At 46.3% G+C, this 16,355-nt stretch overlaps 1 protein-coding gene across 1 annotated transcript in view; it reads right to left on the reverse strand.

Moving 5' to 3' along the window:
• Positions 1–16,355, reverse strand: part of LOC143927810 (inter-alpha-trypsin inhibitor heavy chain H3-like) — a 208,280-nt gene that overhangs the window by 100,188 nt on the left and 91,737 nt on the right. The window contains exon 10 of the mRNA XM_077452192.1: positions 9,087–9,212. Coding sequence (XP_077308318.1) covers positions 9,087–9,212 — 126 coding nt within the window. The remainder of the gene's footprint in view (positions 1–9,086; positions 9,213–16,355) is intronic.

Genomic DNA, 16,355 nt, shown 5'->3' on the forward strand with positions numbered 1-16,355 from the left:
AGAGGACATTCACAGCATATTACAATATTGATAATTATGTAATCAACAAATTAATAAAATACACCAGCAAACAAATACATAGAATGTGATCTTAAAGGTAAAAACTTACCCTAATTTAGTCCTTCTGCAGGACTTAAATGATGGCTGAGAAAGTATCTGGAATAATGACTCCCAGAGCCTGGGGGGAGATCCCAGTAGTAAACTTGAGGTCCTGGAGACTTCTCCCCATAGCCAAGTACCGCAAGGTGCTATGAGCGTTTGCTCTGGAGTGATGGAAAGCTTCATACATGTGTCCTGCTTAATAATATAGGGGGTCAGCAATGCCAAGAGATGGTGAAAGCAAGGGTCCATCATCCAGAGATAATTTCAAAAACCATCCTGGAGCTCCCGCAGCAATGGCATATGATATAATTGGTCACAATTAAGCAACCAATTTTTGGTCCAAGAACTCCTCCTCCTCCTGTTCCTCGACTGCACTTGGGTCAAAGCAATAACTCCTAGCCCAATAATCACATGTTCTTTCCTCCAATTATGAAACATGGCTGGTTGACGAATGGCCGCTTAAACGAACTGAAAAGCGCAAATCAACACTCAAACTTCCACTAACACGAAATTAGTAGAAGGAGCCCAAAGGGTGGTGCTTGAGAAATTACCTTCCTCTTTATAGTCTCGTAGTATGTCTAGTATGTCAATAGGTTTGTGTTGTCAAACGACAATTTGTGTAACGTTAGTATGCAAGACAAGGTCCTGGCAAACGTCCTTTTGTCAAAAATCAGACGCTCGGTTGGCCAACAATCATACCGTGTGTATGACGCTTAAGGCTGGATTCAAACCTATGCATGTTTTGTGCTTTTTGCAGATTTGCACTACAGTACAGTGCCTTGCCAAAGTATTCGGCCCCCTTGAACTTTTCAACCTTTTGCCACATTTCAGGCTTCAAACATAAAGATATAAAATTTTTATTTTTTGTGAAGAATCACCAACAAGTGGGGCACAATTGTGAAGTGGAACGAAATCTATTGGATTTTTGAAACTTTTTTACCTAATAAAAAAATGAAAAGTGGGGCGTGCAAAATTATTCGGCCCCCTTGCGTTAATACTTTGTAGAGCCACCTTTTGCTGCGATTACAGCTGCAAGTCGCTTGGGGTATGTCTCTATCAGTTTTAAACTTCGAGAAACTGAAATTCTTGCCCAGTCTTCCTTGCAAAACAGCTCGAGCTCAGTGAGGTTGGATGGAGAGCGTTTGTGAACAGCAGTTTTCAGCTCTTTCCACAGATTCTCGATTGGATTCAGGTCTGGACTTTGACTTGGCCATTCTAACACCTGGATACGTTTATTTGTGAACCTGTATGTTTGGGATCATTGTCTTGTTGGAAGATAAATCTCTGTCCCAGTTTCAGGTCTTTTGCAGACTCCAACAGGTTTTCATCCAGAATGGTCCTGTATTTGGCTGCATCCATCTTCCCTTCAATTTTAACCATCTTCCCTGTCCCTGCTGAAGAAAAGCAGGCCCAAACCATGATGCTGCTACCACCATGTTTGACAGTGGGGATGGTGTGTTGAGGGTGATGAGCTGTGTTGCTTTTACGCCAAACATATCGTTTTGCATTGTGGGCAAAAAGTTTGATTTTGGTTTCATCTGACCAGAGCACCTTCTTCCACATGTTTGGTGTGTCTCCCAGGTGGCTTGTGGCAAACTTTAGACGAGATTTTTTATGGATATCTTTCTTCTTGCCACTCTTCCATAAAGGCCAGATTTGTGCAGTGTACGACTGATTGTTGTCCTATGGACAGACTCTCCCACCTCAGCTGTAGTTCTCTGCAGTTCATCCAGAGTGATCATGGGCCTCTTGGCTGCATCTCTGATCAGTCTTCTCCTTGTCTGAGCTGAAAGTTTAGAGGGGTTTAGAGGGATGGCCAGGTCTTGGTAGATTTGCAGTGGTCTGATACTCCTTCCATTTCAAAATGATCGCTTGCACAGTGCTCCTTGGGATGTTTAAAGCTTGGGAAATCTTTTTTGTATCCAAATCCAGCTTTAAACTTCTCCACAACAGTATTACGGACCTGCCTGGTGTGTTCCTTGGTCTTCATGATGCTCTCTGCGCTTTCAACAGAGCCCTGAGACTATCACAGAGCAGGTGCATTTATACAGAGACTTGATCACACACAGGTGGATTCTATTTATCACCATCAGTCATTTAGGACAACATTGGATCATTCAGAGATCCTCGCTGAAATTCTGGAGTGAGTTTGCTGCACTGAAAGTAAAGGGGCCGAATAATTTTGCACGCACCACTTTTCAGTTTTTTATTTGCTAAAAAAGTTTAAATTATCCAATAGATTTTGTTCCACTTCACAATTGTGTCCCACTTGTTGCTGATTCTTCACAAAAAATGTAAATTTTATATCTTTATGTTTGAAGCCTGAAATGTGGCAAAAGGTTGAAAAGTTCAAGGGGGCCGAATACTTTCGCAAGGCACTGTATGTGTTCCATGGGTGTTTTTTTTTTTTTTTTTTTTTTTTTTTTGCCACATCAGCGAATCCTCAAGGAGACTAGAATCAACTTTACGTTCATCGCTGTCTCTTATTTATTTTCACATCATTGTAGCAGGTTTCTTTACTCCCACTTTTTTTTTTTTTTTTTTTTTTTTGTAAGTTGGGATAAATCTCTTTTATAACTTTATTTCTTTATCGTTTAAAATATAACATATATTACGTCACCCCTCCTATTTTCTAATAATCTACCCTCTACCCAACTCGCCCCTCCCCCTCCCGCCCCGTGATGTCAGTAGTATTCCTCTTCTAAGCATCCTCCTCTAAATCCTATCTTTTTGGTCTTAGCTGTACTGCGTAGCTCCAGTTCTGTTTAAACTTTTTCCATCCTTTCCATTTTTTTGCAAATGCTATTCTTTCATCTACATCATTCATGCCTATACTTTCACAATTAAATATTCCCTCCACCGCGTCTACCCATTCCCATATCGTTGGGCATTCGACCTCATACCATTTCCTGGGAATCAGTTTTTTTGCGGCATTTAGAAGATGTGGAATAATTGTATCCTGATATTGTTTAACTCCCCCCTCAGTCCCGTGAAAAAGCACTATCCAGGGGTCCAGTTTTATAGTTGTTTGGGTTATTTCCTTTATCCTTTGAAGGATCTCCTCCCAATATGTCTTAATTTTTGCGCAACCCCACCATATGTGTGTCATTGTTCCTATGGCTTTACACCCCCGCCAGCACTCCGCCGTTCTTCCTTGTTGGTATTTCACCATTTTATCTGGTGTGTTGTACCACCGCGAGATGAGTTTGTAATTCATCTCGGCGGTCTTGTTGTCTATTGCCGAGCTATGTGTTATTTTCAATATTTTATTTATCATCTCTTGATTTATTTGTGACCCTAATTCGTGCTCCCATTTTTTTATGTAAGGCGGTATCTCCCTCTGGCTGGCCAATATCAACAGTTTGTATAGCCTTGATATTATACCTTTACTCTGAACTGCCTTACAGAGTTTCTCTAACCCCGTAAATTCATTTTCCACTCTAGGTGGCTGGGGCAATCTTTGTATAAAGTGAGCCAGTTGGAGATATCGCCATCTATCATTCACCATAAATCCGGTGCGTACTAATTCTTCAAGTGAAATTAATTTCCCGTTTCTGATTATATCATTTAATAGTGCCCCTTCTTTTTTTATCCAGTTCCCCGCTATCTCTCTTTTACCTGGGGGAAAATACTCATTCTCCCTTAAAACTATCATCGGTGAGTTATAGTGTCCATTTAATCTTTTATATGCCCCATCCCACGTCTTAAGTGCCATCCGTGTCAACTCATTTGTAGCTATATCCAGTCCCCTATATTTTGGGGGACTCCACACTATCTCCCCGAGTCGTGCCTTGCTATATATACATTCAAGATTCACCCACCTTTTTTCATACCTTTTCCCCCTTACCCATTCGACTATTCTAGACAATAAGATTGCTTGGTAATAGTGGTACAAATCCGGAACTGCCAGCCCCCCTTTCCTTTTCTCCTGTTTTAATACCCTGTGGGAGATCCTAGGTTTTTTATTATTCCATATATATTTGCTCATTAGCGAATTTAATCTTAAAAAATAACTGGAGGGTATATTGATTGGCAACATCTGAAATTTATATAATATTTTGGGGAGGATGAACATTTTAAATACATTTATTCGACCAAGCCAGGAAATGGATCCATTAGCTACCTTCCTAAGTTCCGCTTTAATTTCATTTAATAATGGGATGTAATTCAAGTGGAACATCTTATCCAGCGTTCGTGCTAGTTTTATTCCTAAGTATTTCAGTTCTTTTGCCCACTTAAATCTACATTTTCCCTGAATTATTTGTTCTTCCTGTTTGCTAACGTTTATATTAAGGATTTCCGATTTTGTTTGATTTATCTTAAAATTTGATATTTTGCCATATTCGTCAAGGGCCTCTATAACTTTTATTAATGAACTTTGGGGGTTGCTGATGTAAAATAGCACATCATCTGCATATGCAGCAAGTTTGTGCTCCTCCTGTCCCGCCATAATTCCCGTTATTTCTGGGTTATTTCTGATCGTCGAGAGTAGAGGTTCCAATGAGAGCACGAAAAGAAGGGGCGAGAGCGGACAGCCCTGTCTAGTTCCATTTTCCATCTCAAAGGGAGGGGAGGGCAACCCATTGATGTTTACAGTCGCAGTGGGATGTTGATACAAGGTTTTAATCCACTTGACCATCCTTGGGCCAATACCCATTTTTCCTATTGTCTGAAACATAAATCCCCAGTCCACCCTATCGAAAGCTTTTTGGGCATCTGTTGACAATAGTAAAGCCGGGGGTTCCGTCTTCTCCCTTTGAGATAGCAATAATAAGGTTCTAACCCCATTATCTTTTCCCTCGCGGCCGGGCACAAACCCCACCTGGTCAGGGTGTACCAGGAAGTTCATTACTGTCTTCATTCTATTTGCTAGTACCTTTGCAAATAGTTTAGTATCTACATTTAAGAGTGAGATTGGTCTATAACTGGCACACTTGGTCTTGTCTTTCCCTTCCTTTAATATGACAGTAATAGAAGCAGACAATGCCTCTCTACTTATATCATATTTTTCTCCAATTCCATTCATATACCGACAAAGTTCCGGTACCAGAATTTCCTTGAACCTTTTATAATAGTAGATTGTTAATCCGTCAGGTCCTGGGCTCTTCCCTAATGCTGACTCTGCCAGTGCGTTATTTATTTCAGCAACCGTTATGGGGCTTTCTAACTTCTCTTGATCTATTTCCCCTATCTGGGGGAGTCTCGCGTTATTAAGGTATCTGTCTATTTTGTTTATATCCCCCCCTTTTTCGGGCTTCTTGTTTTTTATAGCGTATAATCTCGCATAGTATTTTTTGAATGTTTCTCCGACCTCCTTTGACCCCCATGCTCTGTTTGAATTTTCTCTATATAGTTAATAGCTTTTTTCTTTTGGAGTCTATTAGCCAGGTATTTTGTGGGTTTGTTCCCGTCTTGGTAACTTATTTTCCTTAGTTGATTAAAGTATTTTTTTGTTTCTTGTTCTCTTAGCCCTTGTAGTTCTTCCCTTTTAGTTAGTAATTTTTGGTATACCTTCTTATCCGCGATCCCGAGTTTGTGTTGTTGTTCTATCTTGCGAATTTCCTCACTTAGTTTATTGGTTCTTTCAGCCCGTTCTTTTTTTTTCTGTGTGCCTCTAGCGATCAGGATCCCACGGATATAAGCCTTGTGGGCATCCCAGAGGGCTTGCCCCGAGATGCCCTCGGTATCGTTTATGGAAAAATACTTTACTAATTCTCTTCCTACTACTTCACCACCTTCTTTATCTCGGATTAATTCGTCATTTAACCGCCACCTGGTGGCTGGTTTACTATACCCAGGGATCTGTATCTTCATTTTTATTGGAGCGTGGTCTGATTGTGTTATTATTTCTATGCTTGTTTCCAAAACTGTTTCAAGGACTCGATGTTCCACCAGGATATAATCAATCCTGGAGTACGTCCCATGCACAGGAGAAAAGAACGTATAATCCAATTTTTTAGGATGTTGTGCTCTCCAAACATCAACTAGTTGATTCTTATTCAAATCTTGAATAATCTTTTTCAATTGGACCTTGCTCCCTCCCCGTGCATGGGACGTACTGTCCATTTCAGGGTTCAAACAGAAATTCAGGTCTCCCATCAACACCACATATCCACATTTGAATTCCTGTAATTTAGCTAAAGTTCTTCTCAAATATGTTAAGGGGTTTTTATTTGGGGAGTAAATATTGGCCAATGTATAGGTTGTATTGCCCAGTTTTCCTTTCAAAAATAGATATCTTCCTTCTGGGTCTGTTTCTCTTCCCTCAACTAAAAAACTGGTATTTTTCCCGAACCCTATTGCAACTCCCCTCGCTCTGTTAGTAATCGTATCCCCATAATACCAGCTTGGATAGTCTTTAGAATGGAGCCTGATCTTAGACGTATGTGGAATGTGTGTCTCTTGCAAAAAGATCACATCCGCCTGATAGTGTGTCAGTTCCGCCAAAATTTTGTGCCTCTTTTTTGCAGTGTTGAGCCCCTTAACGTTGTAAGACATAAAATTGAAATCCTTTTTTTTGTTATCCATATCTTATCTTTTTGACTGGATTACTTTCTTTTTCCTGGAGGATTTTACTACTGACATGTCCCCTTACCCCCCTCATCCCCCTTAATCCCGTTTTTCAGTGTATTTTGGTGGGGTTTTCCCCCTTAATTTTCTCCAGATCTCTGCCTTGTCTTCATAGTGTTCAAATCTAACAATAATGTCCCGCGACCTTCCTATCTCGTCTGGCCTTTTCTTCCCAACCCGGTGCGCCCTCTCAATCTTGGGGAATGCTTCTTGTCCTCTATCTATTATTGGTCGGATACTCCTTCCATTTCAAAATGATCGCTTGCACAGTGCTCCTTGGGATGTTTAAAGCTTGGGAAATCTTTTTTGTATCCAAATCCAGCTTTAAACTTCTCCACAACAGTATTACGGACCTGCCTGGTGTGTTCCTTGGTCTTCATGATGCTCTCTGCGCTTTCAACAGAGCCCTGAGACTATCACAGAGCAGGTGCATTTATACAGAGACTTGATCACACACAGGTGGATTCTATTTATCACCATCAGTCATTTAGGACAACATTGGATCATTCAGAGATCCTCGCTGAAATTCTGGAGTGAGTTTGCTGCACTGAAAGTAAAGGGGCCGAATAATTTTGCACGCACCACTTTTCAGTTTTTTATTTGCTAAAAAAGTTTAAATTATCCAATAGATTTTGTTCCACTTCACAATTGTGTCCCACTTGTTGCTGATTCTTCACAAAAAATGTAAATTTTATATCTTTATGTTTGAAGCCTGAAATGTGGCAAAAGGTTGAAAAGTTCAAGGGGGCCGAATACTTTCGCAAGGCACTGTATGTGTTCCATGGGAACCATGTTAAATGGACTGTAGTGCAAATCTACAAAATGCAAAAAGCACTAAAAATGCATAGGTGTGAATCCAGCCTTAGAATTACACCTCAAAACATATTTTGCTACTCCTTCTGAGTATGGCGATACCACATGTGTGAGACTTTTCCAGAGCCTAATCACATAGAGGGCTGAAAATCCAAGGAGCCCCTCCAAGCATTCTAAGGGCATAAATTTCACATCTAATTTCCTGACTACCTATCACATTTTGGAGACCCCAGAACAACAAGACAGTGTAAACACACACAAATTGTCCACATTTTGGAAAGCACCCCAAAGTATTTTCTAAGAGGCATGGTGAGTCTTCTGAAGACCTCATTTTTTTCCCACAATATTTTGGAAAATGTGGAATGAAATAATTTTTTTGACATGCATTTGTCAATTAATAAGATATTTCTGCACACAGCATAGGCATAAACATACTTAGTATTTACACCCAAAACACATTCTGCTACTCCTCCCATGTATGGGGATACCACATGTGAGACCCTTTGACAGCCTAGCCACATAGAGAGGCCTAACATCCAAAGAGCACCTTCAGGATTTCTGGGGGCATACATTATGCATTTAATTTCTTGAATATCACATGTTTGGACACTGACTGGCTGTACTATTAGGGCTTGTTCACATGTGAAGTTTGGGGATGATAAAACCTCACAGTTGAGCCTTTAACTTCAGAGGCAACAGCTGGGGGTGTACATATGTCACAGCTGCAATGCTTTCTATGCATCCAAGGCAGGAATCATACCTCCTGTGACTTTTGGTGGCTGTAGCAAATTCAAGTAAATGGGGGTGCTTGTGTGAGGTTAAGGATATTAAAGCAGGAGATGAGGAGGCAATATAATTCCTCCTCCCCACCTGTCAAATGTTCCCTGAAGAGAGATATGCACACGGATCGCTCTTCAGAGAGCACTACACATGGAATGAGGCCTCATGGTGAAACTGGGACTGGTGGTCTTCACAGCAAGGAGCACATGGAAGGGTGACACATGTTAAACAAAACAGAAGAAAATTTCCAGCTCAACTTACCAACCAGCCTGTAACTAACCAAATTATCCTGCCTAACAGTTTTCGTTAAAAACAGGGGTTTAGTTTGCACACATTTGCAAATACATGCATAAGCTACAGAGCCACTTCATGGCACCCCAATATTATCTGCAGTCCTAACTCTAATTTTTTGAGAGCCTCCATAGTAGAAGCACATGCATGATAATGGATAGATAAAGTGTAGGTAAGCCTGGATGGAGCCCACCTCTCCTTAAAGGCCATGTGCTCCTTGCTACTTATTTGCTAAATTTTATCACCGAAATGAAGAAAAAAAAAGTTTTTTCCAAAATGTTCGACCTTTTTTCATGTATTTAGCAAAATATGAAAAACCCAGTGGTGATTAAATACCACCAGGAGAAATCTCTATTTGTGTGGAAAAAATTATTAAAATGTAATTTGGGTAGTGTTGCATGACAGAGTAATTGTCATTCAAAGGTGAAAATTGGCCTGGGCAGAAAGGAGGTGAATGTGCCCGGCATTGAAGTGGTTAATTGAAAAGGTCTGGGGAACCCTCAAGAAACATCTACTACAAGATTACTTACCCTCATTTGCTTCACCATCAGTTAGCAAGACTATTAAAGAGACACTTCTTTCTGGGACTTGGTTTAGTTCATGAGCTTTATCCAATAATTCCACAGCCCTTAGCACAGCATCATTGATATTTGTGGCTGCAAAAAATATGTGTAAATAGTGATATATCATATACATACTTCACTGTGACTCACACATGCATAAGTCCAAACACAATATTCCCCAGGCACACATTCATGAAAATGGCTGTAGTAATGTTGGGTGCAATAATCACCACCGGCTGGCAACCGTAGGCAATCAGAGTGAAGAAATGTCATCAGCACACCAAGGATTCCTCAAAGGGTCCAAAGCTTTATTCACATGGTCACACGGTACACATACGGCAACGTTTCAGAGTCACGCAGGGCCCCTTCGTCAGGCAAGTGACAAAGTGCAGTACAAATAATCAAGTATATAACAAACAATGCACCAATCAGTGCAAACCTTTGCGGCCTAACCCCGCCCCCTGACGTCAAATGACGACATAAGCCTGCCATTGCCAGGGCCAGATTAACATAGGGGCGTTTGGAGTTGAAGCTCCAGGCCCCCATCATATTATAGGCCCAAACACTTTAATTTACATGCAATATAAGTCAATCACCACGGCCCGGCCGCCGGCCGCTATATGCCTTTGTTATTGCCAGGCAGCTGCATTATAGGCCCACACAATGGGCCTATAATTATCAGGGTCGCACCAGTCGCATTTGCGACTGGGCTCTTGAGTTCCGCCACTGTAGGGGGGCCCGCCGCTGCCCCACATATAGTACTGGTCAATTATGGGGAGTCTGCGTCTGCTCCGCCCATCCTCTCCGTCTGCTCCGCCCATTCTCTCCAGCTGCTCCACCCACCCTCTCCTCCCGCATTCACGGACCCAGTCCCCGCCCATCTTCTCTGTCTCCACCTGCAGTGCACTCACGGGCACAGTCCCCGCCCATCTTCTCTGTCTCCGCCTGCAGTGCACTCATGGGCACACTCCCCGCTCATCTTCTCTGGCTCCGCCTGCAGTGCACTCACGGGCACAGCCCCCGCCCATCTTCTCCGGCTCCGCCTGCAGTGCACTCACGGGCACAGTCCCTGCCCATCTTCTCCGGCTCCGCCTGCAGTGCACTCACGGGCACAGTCCCCGCCCATCTTCTCCGGCTCCGCCTGCAGTGCACTCACGGGCACAGTTCCCGCCCATCTTCTCCGGCTCCGCCTGCACTAGAGCGTACTCACAGCAAGGAGGGGGAACCCAGTGATCTGGAAGTGAGTAGCACCATCTCTCAATATCAACACTGCCACTGATTCCCCACACACACCACCACCACTACTGCACTTATACCCCCCACACAAACCACCACTACTGCCACTGATACCCCCTCACTCACCACCACCACCACTACTGCCACTGGTACCCCCCTCACTCACCACCACCACCACTACTGCCACTGATACCCCCCTCACTCACCACCACCACCACTGCCACTGATACCCCCCCTCACTCACCACCACCACTACTGCACTTATACCCCCCACACCACCACCACCACCACTACTGCCACTGATACCCCCTCACTCACCACCACCACTACTGCCACCGATACCCCCCACACCACCACCACTACTGCCACTGATACCCCCCATACCACCACCACCACTGCCACTGATACCCCCCACACCACCACTACTGTCACTGATACCCCCCTCACTCACCACCACCACTACTGATACCCCCCACACCACCACCACCACTACTGCCACTGATACACCCCTCACTCACCACCACCACTATTGCCACTGATACCCCCCTCACTCACCACCACCACCACTACTGCCACTGGTACCCCCCTCACTCACCACCACCACCACTACTGCCACTAATACCCCCCTCACCCACCACCACCACTACTGCCACTGATACCCCCCTCACCCACCACCACCACCACTACTGCCACTGATACCCCTCTCACTCACACCAACACCACCACCACTACTGCCACTGATACCCCCCTCACTCACCACCACCACTACTGCACTTATACCCCCCACACCACCACCACCACTACTGCCACTGATACCCCCCACACCACCACCACTACTGCCACTGATACCCCCCTCACTCACCACCACCACTACTGCACTTATACCCCCCACACCACCACCCCCACTACTGCCACTGATATTCCCCTCACTCCCAACCACCACCACTACGGCCACTGATACCCCCCCACACCACCACCACCACTATTGCCACTGATACCCCCCACATCGCCATCACCACTACTGCCACTGATACCCCCACACCACCACTACTGTCACTGATACCCCCCTCACTCACCACCACCACTACTGCACTTATACCCCCCACACCACCACCCCCACTACTGCCACTGATATTCCCCTCACTCCCAACCACCACCACTACGGCCACTGATACCCCCCACACCACCACCACCACTATTGCCACTGATACCCCCCACATCGCCATCACCACTACTGCCACTGATACCCCCACACCACCACTACTGTCACTGATACCCCCCTCACTCACCACCACCACTACTGTCACTGATACCCCCCTCACTCACCACCACCACTATTGCCACTGATACCCCCCACACCACCACCACCACTACTGCCACTGATACCCCCCCATACCACCACCACCACTACTGCCACTGATACCCCCCACACCACCACTACTGCCACTGATACACCCCTCACTCACCACCACTACTGCCACTGATACCCCCCCATACCACCACCACCACTACTGCCACTGATACCCCCCACACCACCACTACTGCCACTGATACACCCCTCACTCACCACCACTACTGCCACTGATACCCCCCACACCACCACCACCACCACTACTGCCACTGATACCCTGCACAGCACCACCACCACCACTACTGCCACTGATACCCCCACTACTGCCACTGATACCCCCCTCACCACCACTACTGCCGCTGATACCCCCACATCACCACCACTGCCACTGATACTCCACACCACCACTATTGCTACTGATAGTCTTCCACACTGCCACTACTGCCACTGATACCCCCCACACCACCACTACTGCCACTGATACCCCCCACACCACCACTACTGCCACTGATACCCCCCACACCACCACTACTGCCACTGATACCCCCCACACCACCACTACTGCCACTGATACCCCCCACACCACCACTACTGCCACTGATACTCCCCCACACCACCACTACTGCCACTGATACCCCCGCACATCACCACTACTGCCACTGATACCCCCCTCACCACCACATCGCTACTGCCACTGATACCCCCCACACCACCACTACTGCCACTGATACTCCCCCACACCACCACTACTGCCACTGATACCCCCGCACATCACCACTACTGCCACTGATACCCCCCTCACCACCACATCGCTACTGCCACTGATACCCCCCACACCACCACCACCACCACCACTGCCACTGATACCCCCACATCACCACCACTGAAACCCCCCACCACTCATCCCATCCTATCCCCCAACTACCAGCCTCGCCATGGATCCTATCCTCCAACCACTGCTGCCACTCATTTCATCCAATGCACCCCACCACTGCCACTTATCCCATCCCCCTCCAACCATCACCCTTGCCACTAATCTCATTCCCTCCACCACCTCTGCCACTCATCCTATTCAATCCCCCTACCACTGATCCCATCCCCCAACCACAACCCTTGCCACTGATCCAATCACCCCTCACAGCTGGCAATCATCCCACCCCCCACCACCACCGCTGCCACTGATCCCATCCCCACCCAACCACCACTGCTGCCACTGATCCCACCCCCCCACCACTGCCACTGATCCAATCACTTCCTCACTGCTGCCACTCATACCATCCCACACCACCACCACCAATGCCACTGATCCTATCCCTCCCCGACCACCACTGATGCCACTGATCCCATCCCCCACCGCTGCCACTCATCCCAGGGGCTAAATTGCAATAGCGCATATGTTGCCCCTGAACCCCTGGATAGGGGGGGCATTTAGAGGAACAAATCCCCTTCATTTTTCTCCTGCAGCCACTAAAAGTCTGCTTCTCCTTCTCTCCCTCTGATAGGCATTCAGTGGCTGCAGGTGGAAAAATGGAGGGGATTTGTTCCCCCTCCTATCCAGGTCCTGCTGCCCCCAGGATCAGTGGAAAGGACCCTGGCTGGAGGTCAGAGGGGCCCTCCATGATTTCTTGCACCGGGGCCCTGAAGGTTCTAGTTACGCCTCTGGGCCCACATATTGCGGTGCTGATAATGTTGCAGACAATGCCCTGCAATGCGGGCGGTATGTATCAGCGCGCCGCCGAGGCTGAGCGTGCTCGGCTGCTCGCATCCTTCCTGTAGGCGGAGCTTGACGTCCGGGCTGGCGTGACGTCATCCGGAGGCCTTCCCCAGCATCCCGAGGCTTGACCGGGAAAGGACTGGATGTACTGAGTGCGAGCGGCGAGCCAAGAGAAATATCTGCCTGGAGTGGACACAGCACAATTAAGTTCAAGTAAGCCACAGGCGCTAGCAGCTAGGGAAAAGTCAATAGCAGACTCAGGAAGAAATGTTTAAAATTGTCTAGTAGTTAACTTACATTGGAGGGGGGGGCGGGGCGGTAATATATGTGTGCAACTCGATAGTGACTGTGCAGGCAACCCATCAGTGCCCATTTAGTGCATCTCATCAGTGCCACTGTGCCAGTGCCCTCTATCAGTGCCACCTATCAGTACAGCTCATCAGTGCCATCCAATCAATGCCAGTCCCCCCCATCAGTGCAGCTCATCAGTGCCACCTATTAATGCCTCCTATCAGTGCCACCTATCAGTGCCAGTGTCCTCTATCAGTGCCAGTGCCCTCTATCAGTGCCTCCTATCAGTGCCAGTGCCCTCTATCAGTGCCACCTATCAGTACAGCTCATCAGTGCCATCCAATCAATGCTAGTGCCACCTATCAATGTAGCTCATCAGTGCCATCTATCAGTGCCCATTATTGCAGCTCAGCAGTGCCAGTGCCACCTATCAGTGCTGCCTAACAGTGCAGCTGATCAGCGCCGCCTATCAATGCCACTTTGTCAGTGCCCATAAGTCCTGCCTGTCAGTGCCGCCTATCAGAGCCCATCAGTGCTGCCCATCAGTGCCCATTAGTGCAGCTCATCAGTGCCACCTATCATTGACCATCAGTGCTGCCTGTCAGTGCCGCCTGTCAGATCCCTATCAGTGCCTATAGGTGCATTTAATCAGTGCCCATTACTGCAGTTCATCAGTGCCACCTATCATTGACCATCAGTGCTACTTATCAGTGCAGCCAATCAGTGCCACCCATCATTGACCATCAGTGCTACCTATCACTGCAGACCATCAGTGCCACCCATCAGTGTCAGACATCAGTGCTGCCTATAAGTGCCCATCAGTGCCGCATAATAGTGCTGTCTCACCAGTGCCACCTTATCAGTGCCCATAAGTGCTGTCTGTCAGTGCCGCCTATCAGAGCCCATTAGTCCAGCTCATAAGTACCACCTATCATTGACCATCAGTGCTGCCTGTCAGTGCCACCTATCAGAGCCCTATCAGTGCTGCCCATCAGTGCCCATTAGTGCAGTTCATCAGTGCCACCAATCATTGACTATCACTGCAGCTCATCAGTGCCACCTATCATTGACGATCAGTGCTGCCTATCAGTGCAGATTATCAGTGCCACCTATCAGTGTCAGTGCCCCCTATCAGAGCCCATTAGTGCAGCTCATCAGAGCCCATCAGTGCTGCCCATCAGTGCAGATTATCAGTGCCACCTATCAATCATTAGTACCACCTATCAGTGTCAGTGCCACCCATAAGTGCCCATCATTGCCACATAATAGTGCTGCCTCACCAGTGCCACCTTATCAGTGCCCATAAGTGCTGTCTGTCAGTGACCCCTATCAGAGCCCATCACTGCTGCTCATCAGTGCCCATCAGTGCTGCCTATCAGTGCAGCTCATCAGTGCAAGTTTTCATTGCCCATCAGTGCAGCTCATCATAGTCCATCGCTGATGATCTGCATATCAGTGCAGATTATCAGTGCGCCATATCAGTACAGCCTCATCAGCGTCCCCTTATCAATGCCTCATCAGTGAAGAAGAAAAATGACTTATGGCAAAATATTATCACAAACTAAGAAAAACATATATTTTTTTTTAAACATGACTTTTTTTCATGTTTAGCAAAAAATAAATACCACCAAAAAAAAAGTCTATTTGTGTAAAAAAATGACAAAAATCAAAACACATTAATTTTAGTGGGTGCAGTCTTAATCAATGTGACTCAAGGCGCAGGGACGGTAATTCCAGTAATTTTATGGGATTTTGGTGCGATTTGGGTGCAGTAGACTGCAATGTTAAATCATAAAAGATGCAAGAAAGTCACACGACTTTGGGTCTCAGCAGTGTGAACCGAACTTTGCCATCTTGGGATCCCTCCACAGTGGACGGACTGCACTAATTTGTTTTAACAAAAAATTGTTTGTATCTTCATTTTATTTATTTCCATAAAAAGGCCCACCGAAATCCTCAGCCCCAGGCCCATGATGCTCTTAATCTGGCCCTGGCCATTGCACTCGGTTTAAATGTTATGATATAACTGCCAAAGCAAAGATACAAATCAATAGAATAATAGCCATCCAAATCTGCAATGGGCATTGATCCTATGTAGAAAGGTGCTGGTCACTTTCTAGAACTAAAATTCAATTTGTGTAATAAATGACCCTGCTGGCTAAGCCCAGCCACATGCTGTGCAGTCCCTGGACATGGTGTGTTCATGTTGCCTAGCTACAAGGAGGCGTGTAACTCACACTCTAATACTGCGCCACCTGAGATGCATGCGCTGTAGCAGCAAAACACTTGGGCGGACCGAGCACCGTTGCCCCACAACGTTGGACGCTGCAGCAGCCACCAGATTAATTGATATCGGGACCTGCCAGGGGAGGTTGGAGCCATCTAGACTCTAAAAAAGATAAAATGATAAAGATATAGAGAACATTAATATAGAGACAAAGAAGCCAAAAAAGGGGAAAAAAAGAGAAAGAACTACAGAGGAGGTCAGCAGCAGCTCAGCCTGTGTGGAGGGACAACAGCAGAGGAGGCGGGTACAAGGTCAGCAGAGGAGGCGGGTACAAGGTCAGCAGAGGAGGCGGGTACAAGGTCAGCAGAGGAGGCGGGCACAAGGTCAGCAGAGGAGGCGGGCACAAGGCCAGCAGAG

The sequence above is a fragment of the Lithobates pipiens genome, unplaced genomic scaffold (genome assembly GCF_037356315.1).
Source record: "Lithobates pipiens isolate NorthernLeopardFrog02 unplaced genomic scaffold, aLitPip1_a1.2 Scaffold_23, whole genome shotgun sequence".
Taxonomy (NCBI): Eukaryota; Metazoa; Chordata; class Amphibia; order Anura; family Ranidae; genus Lithobates; species Lithobates pipiens.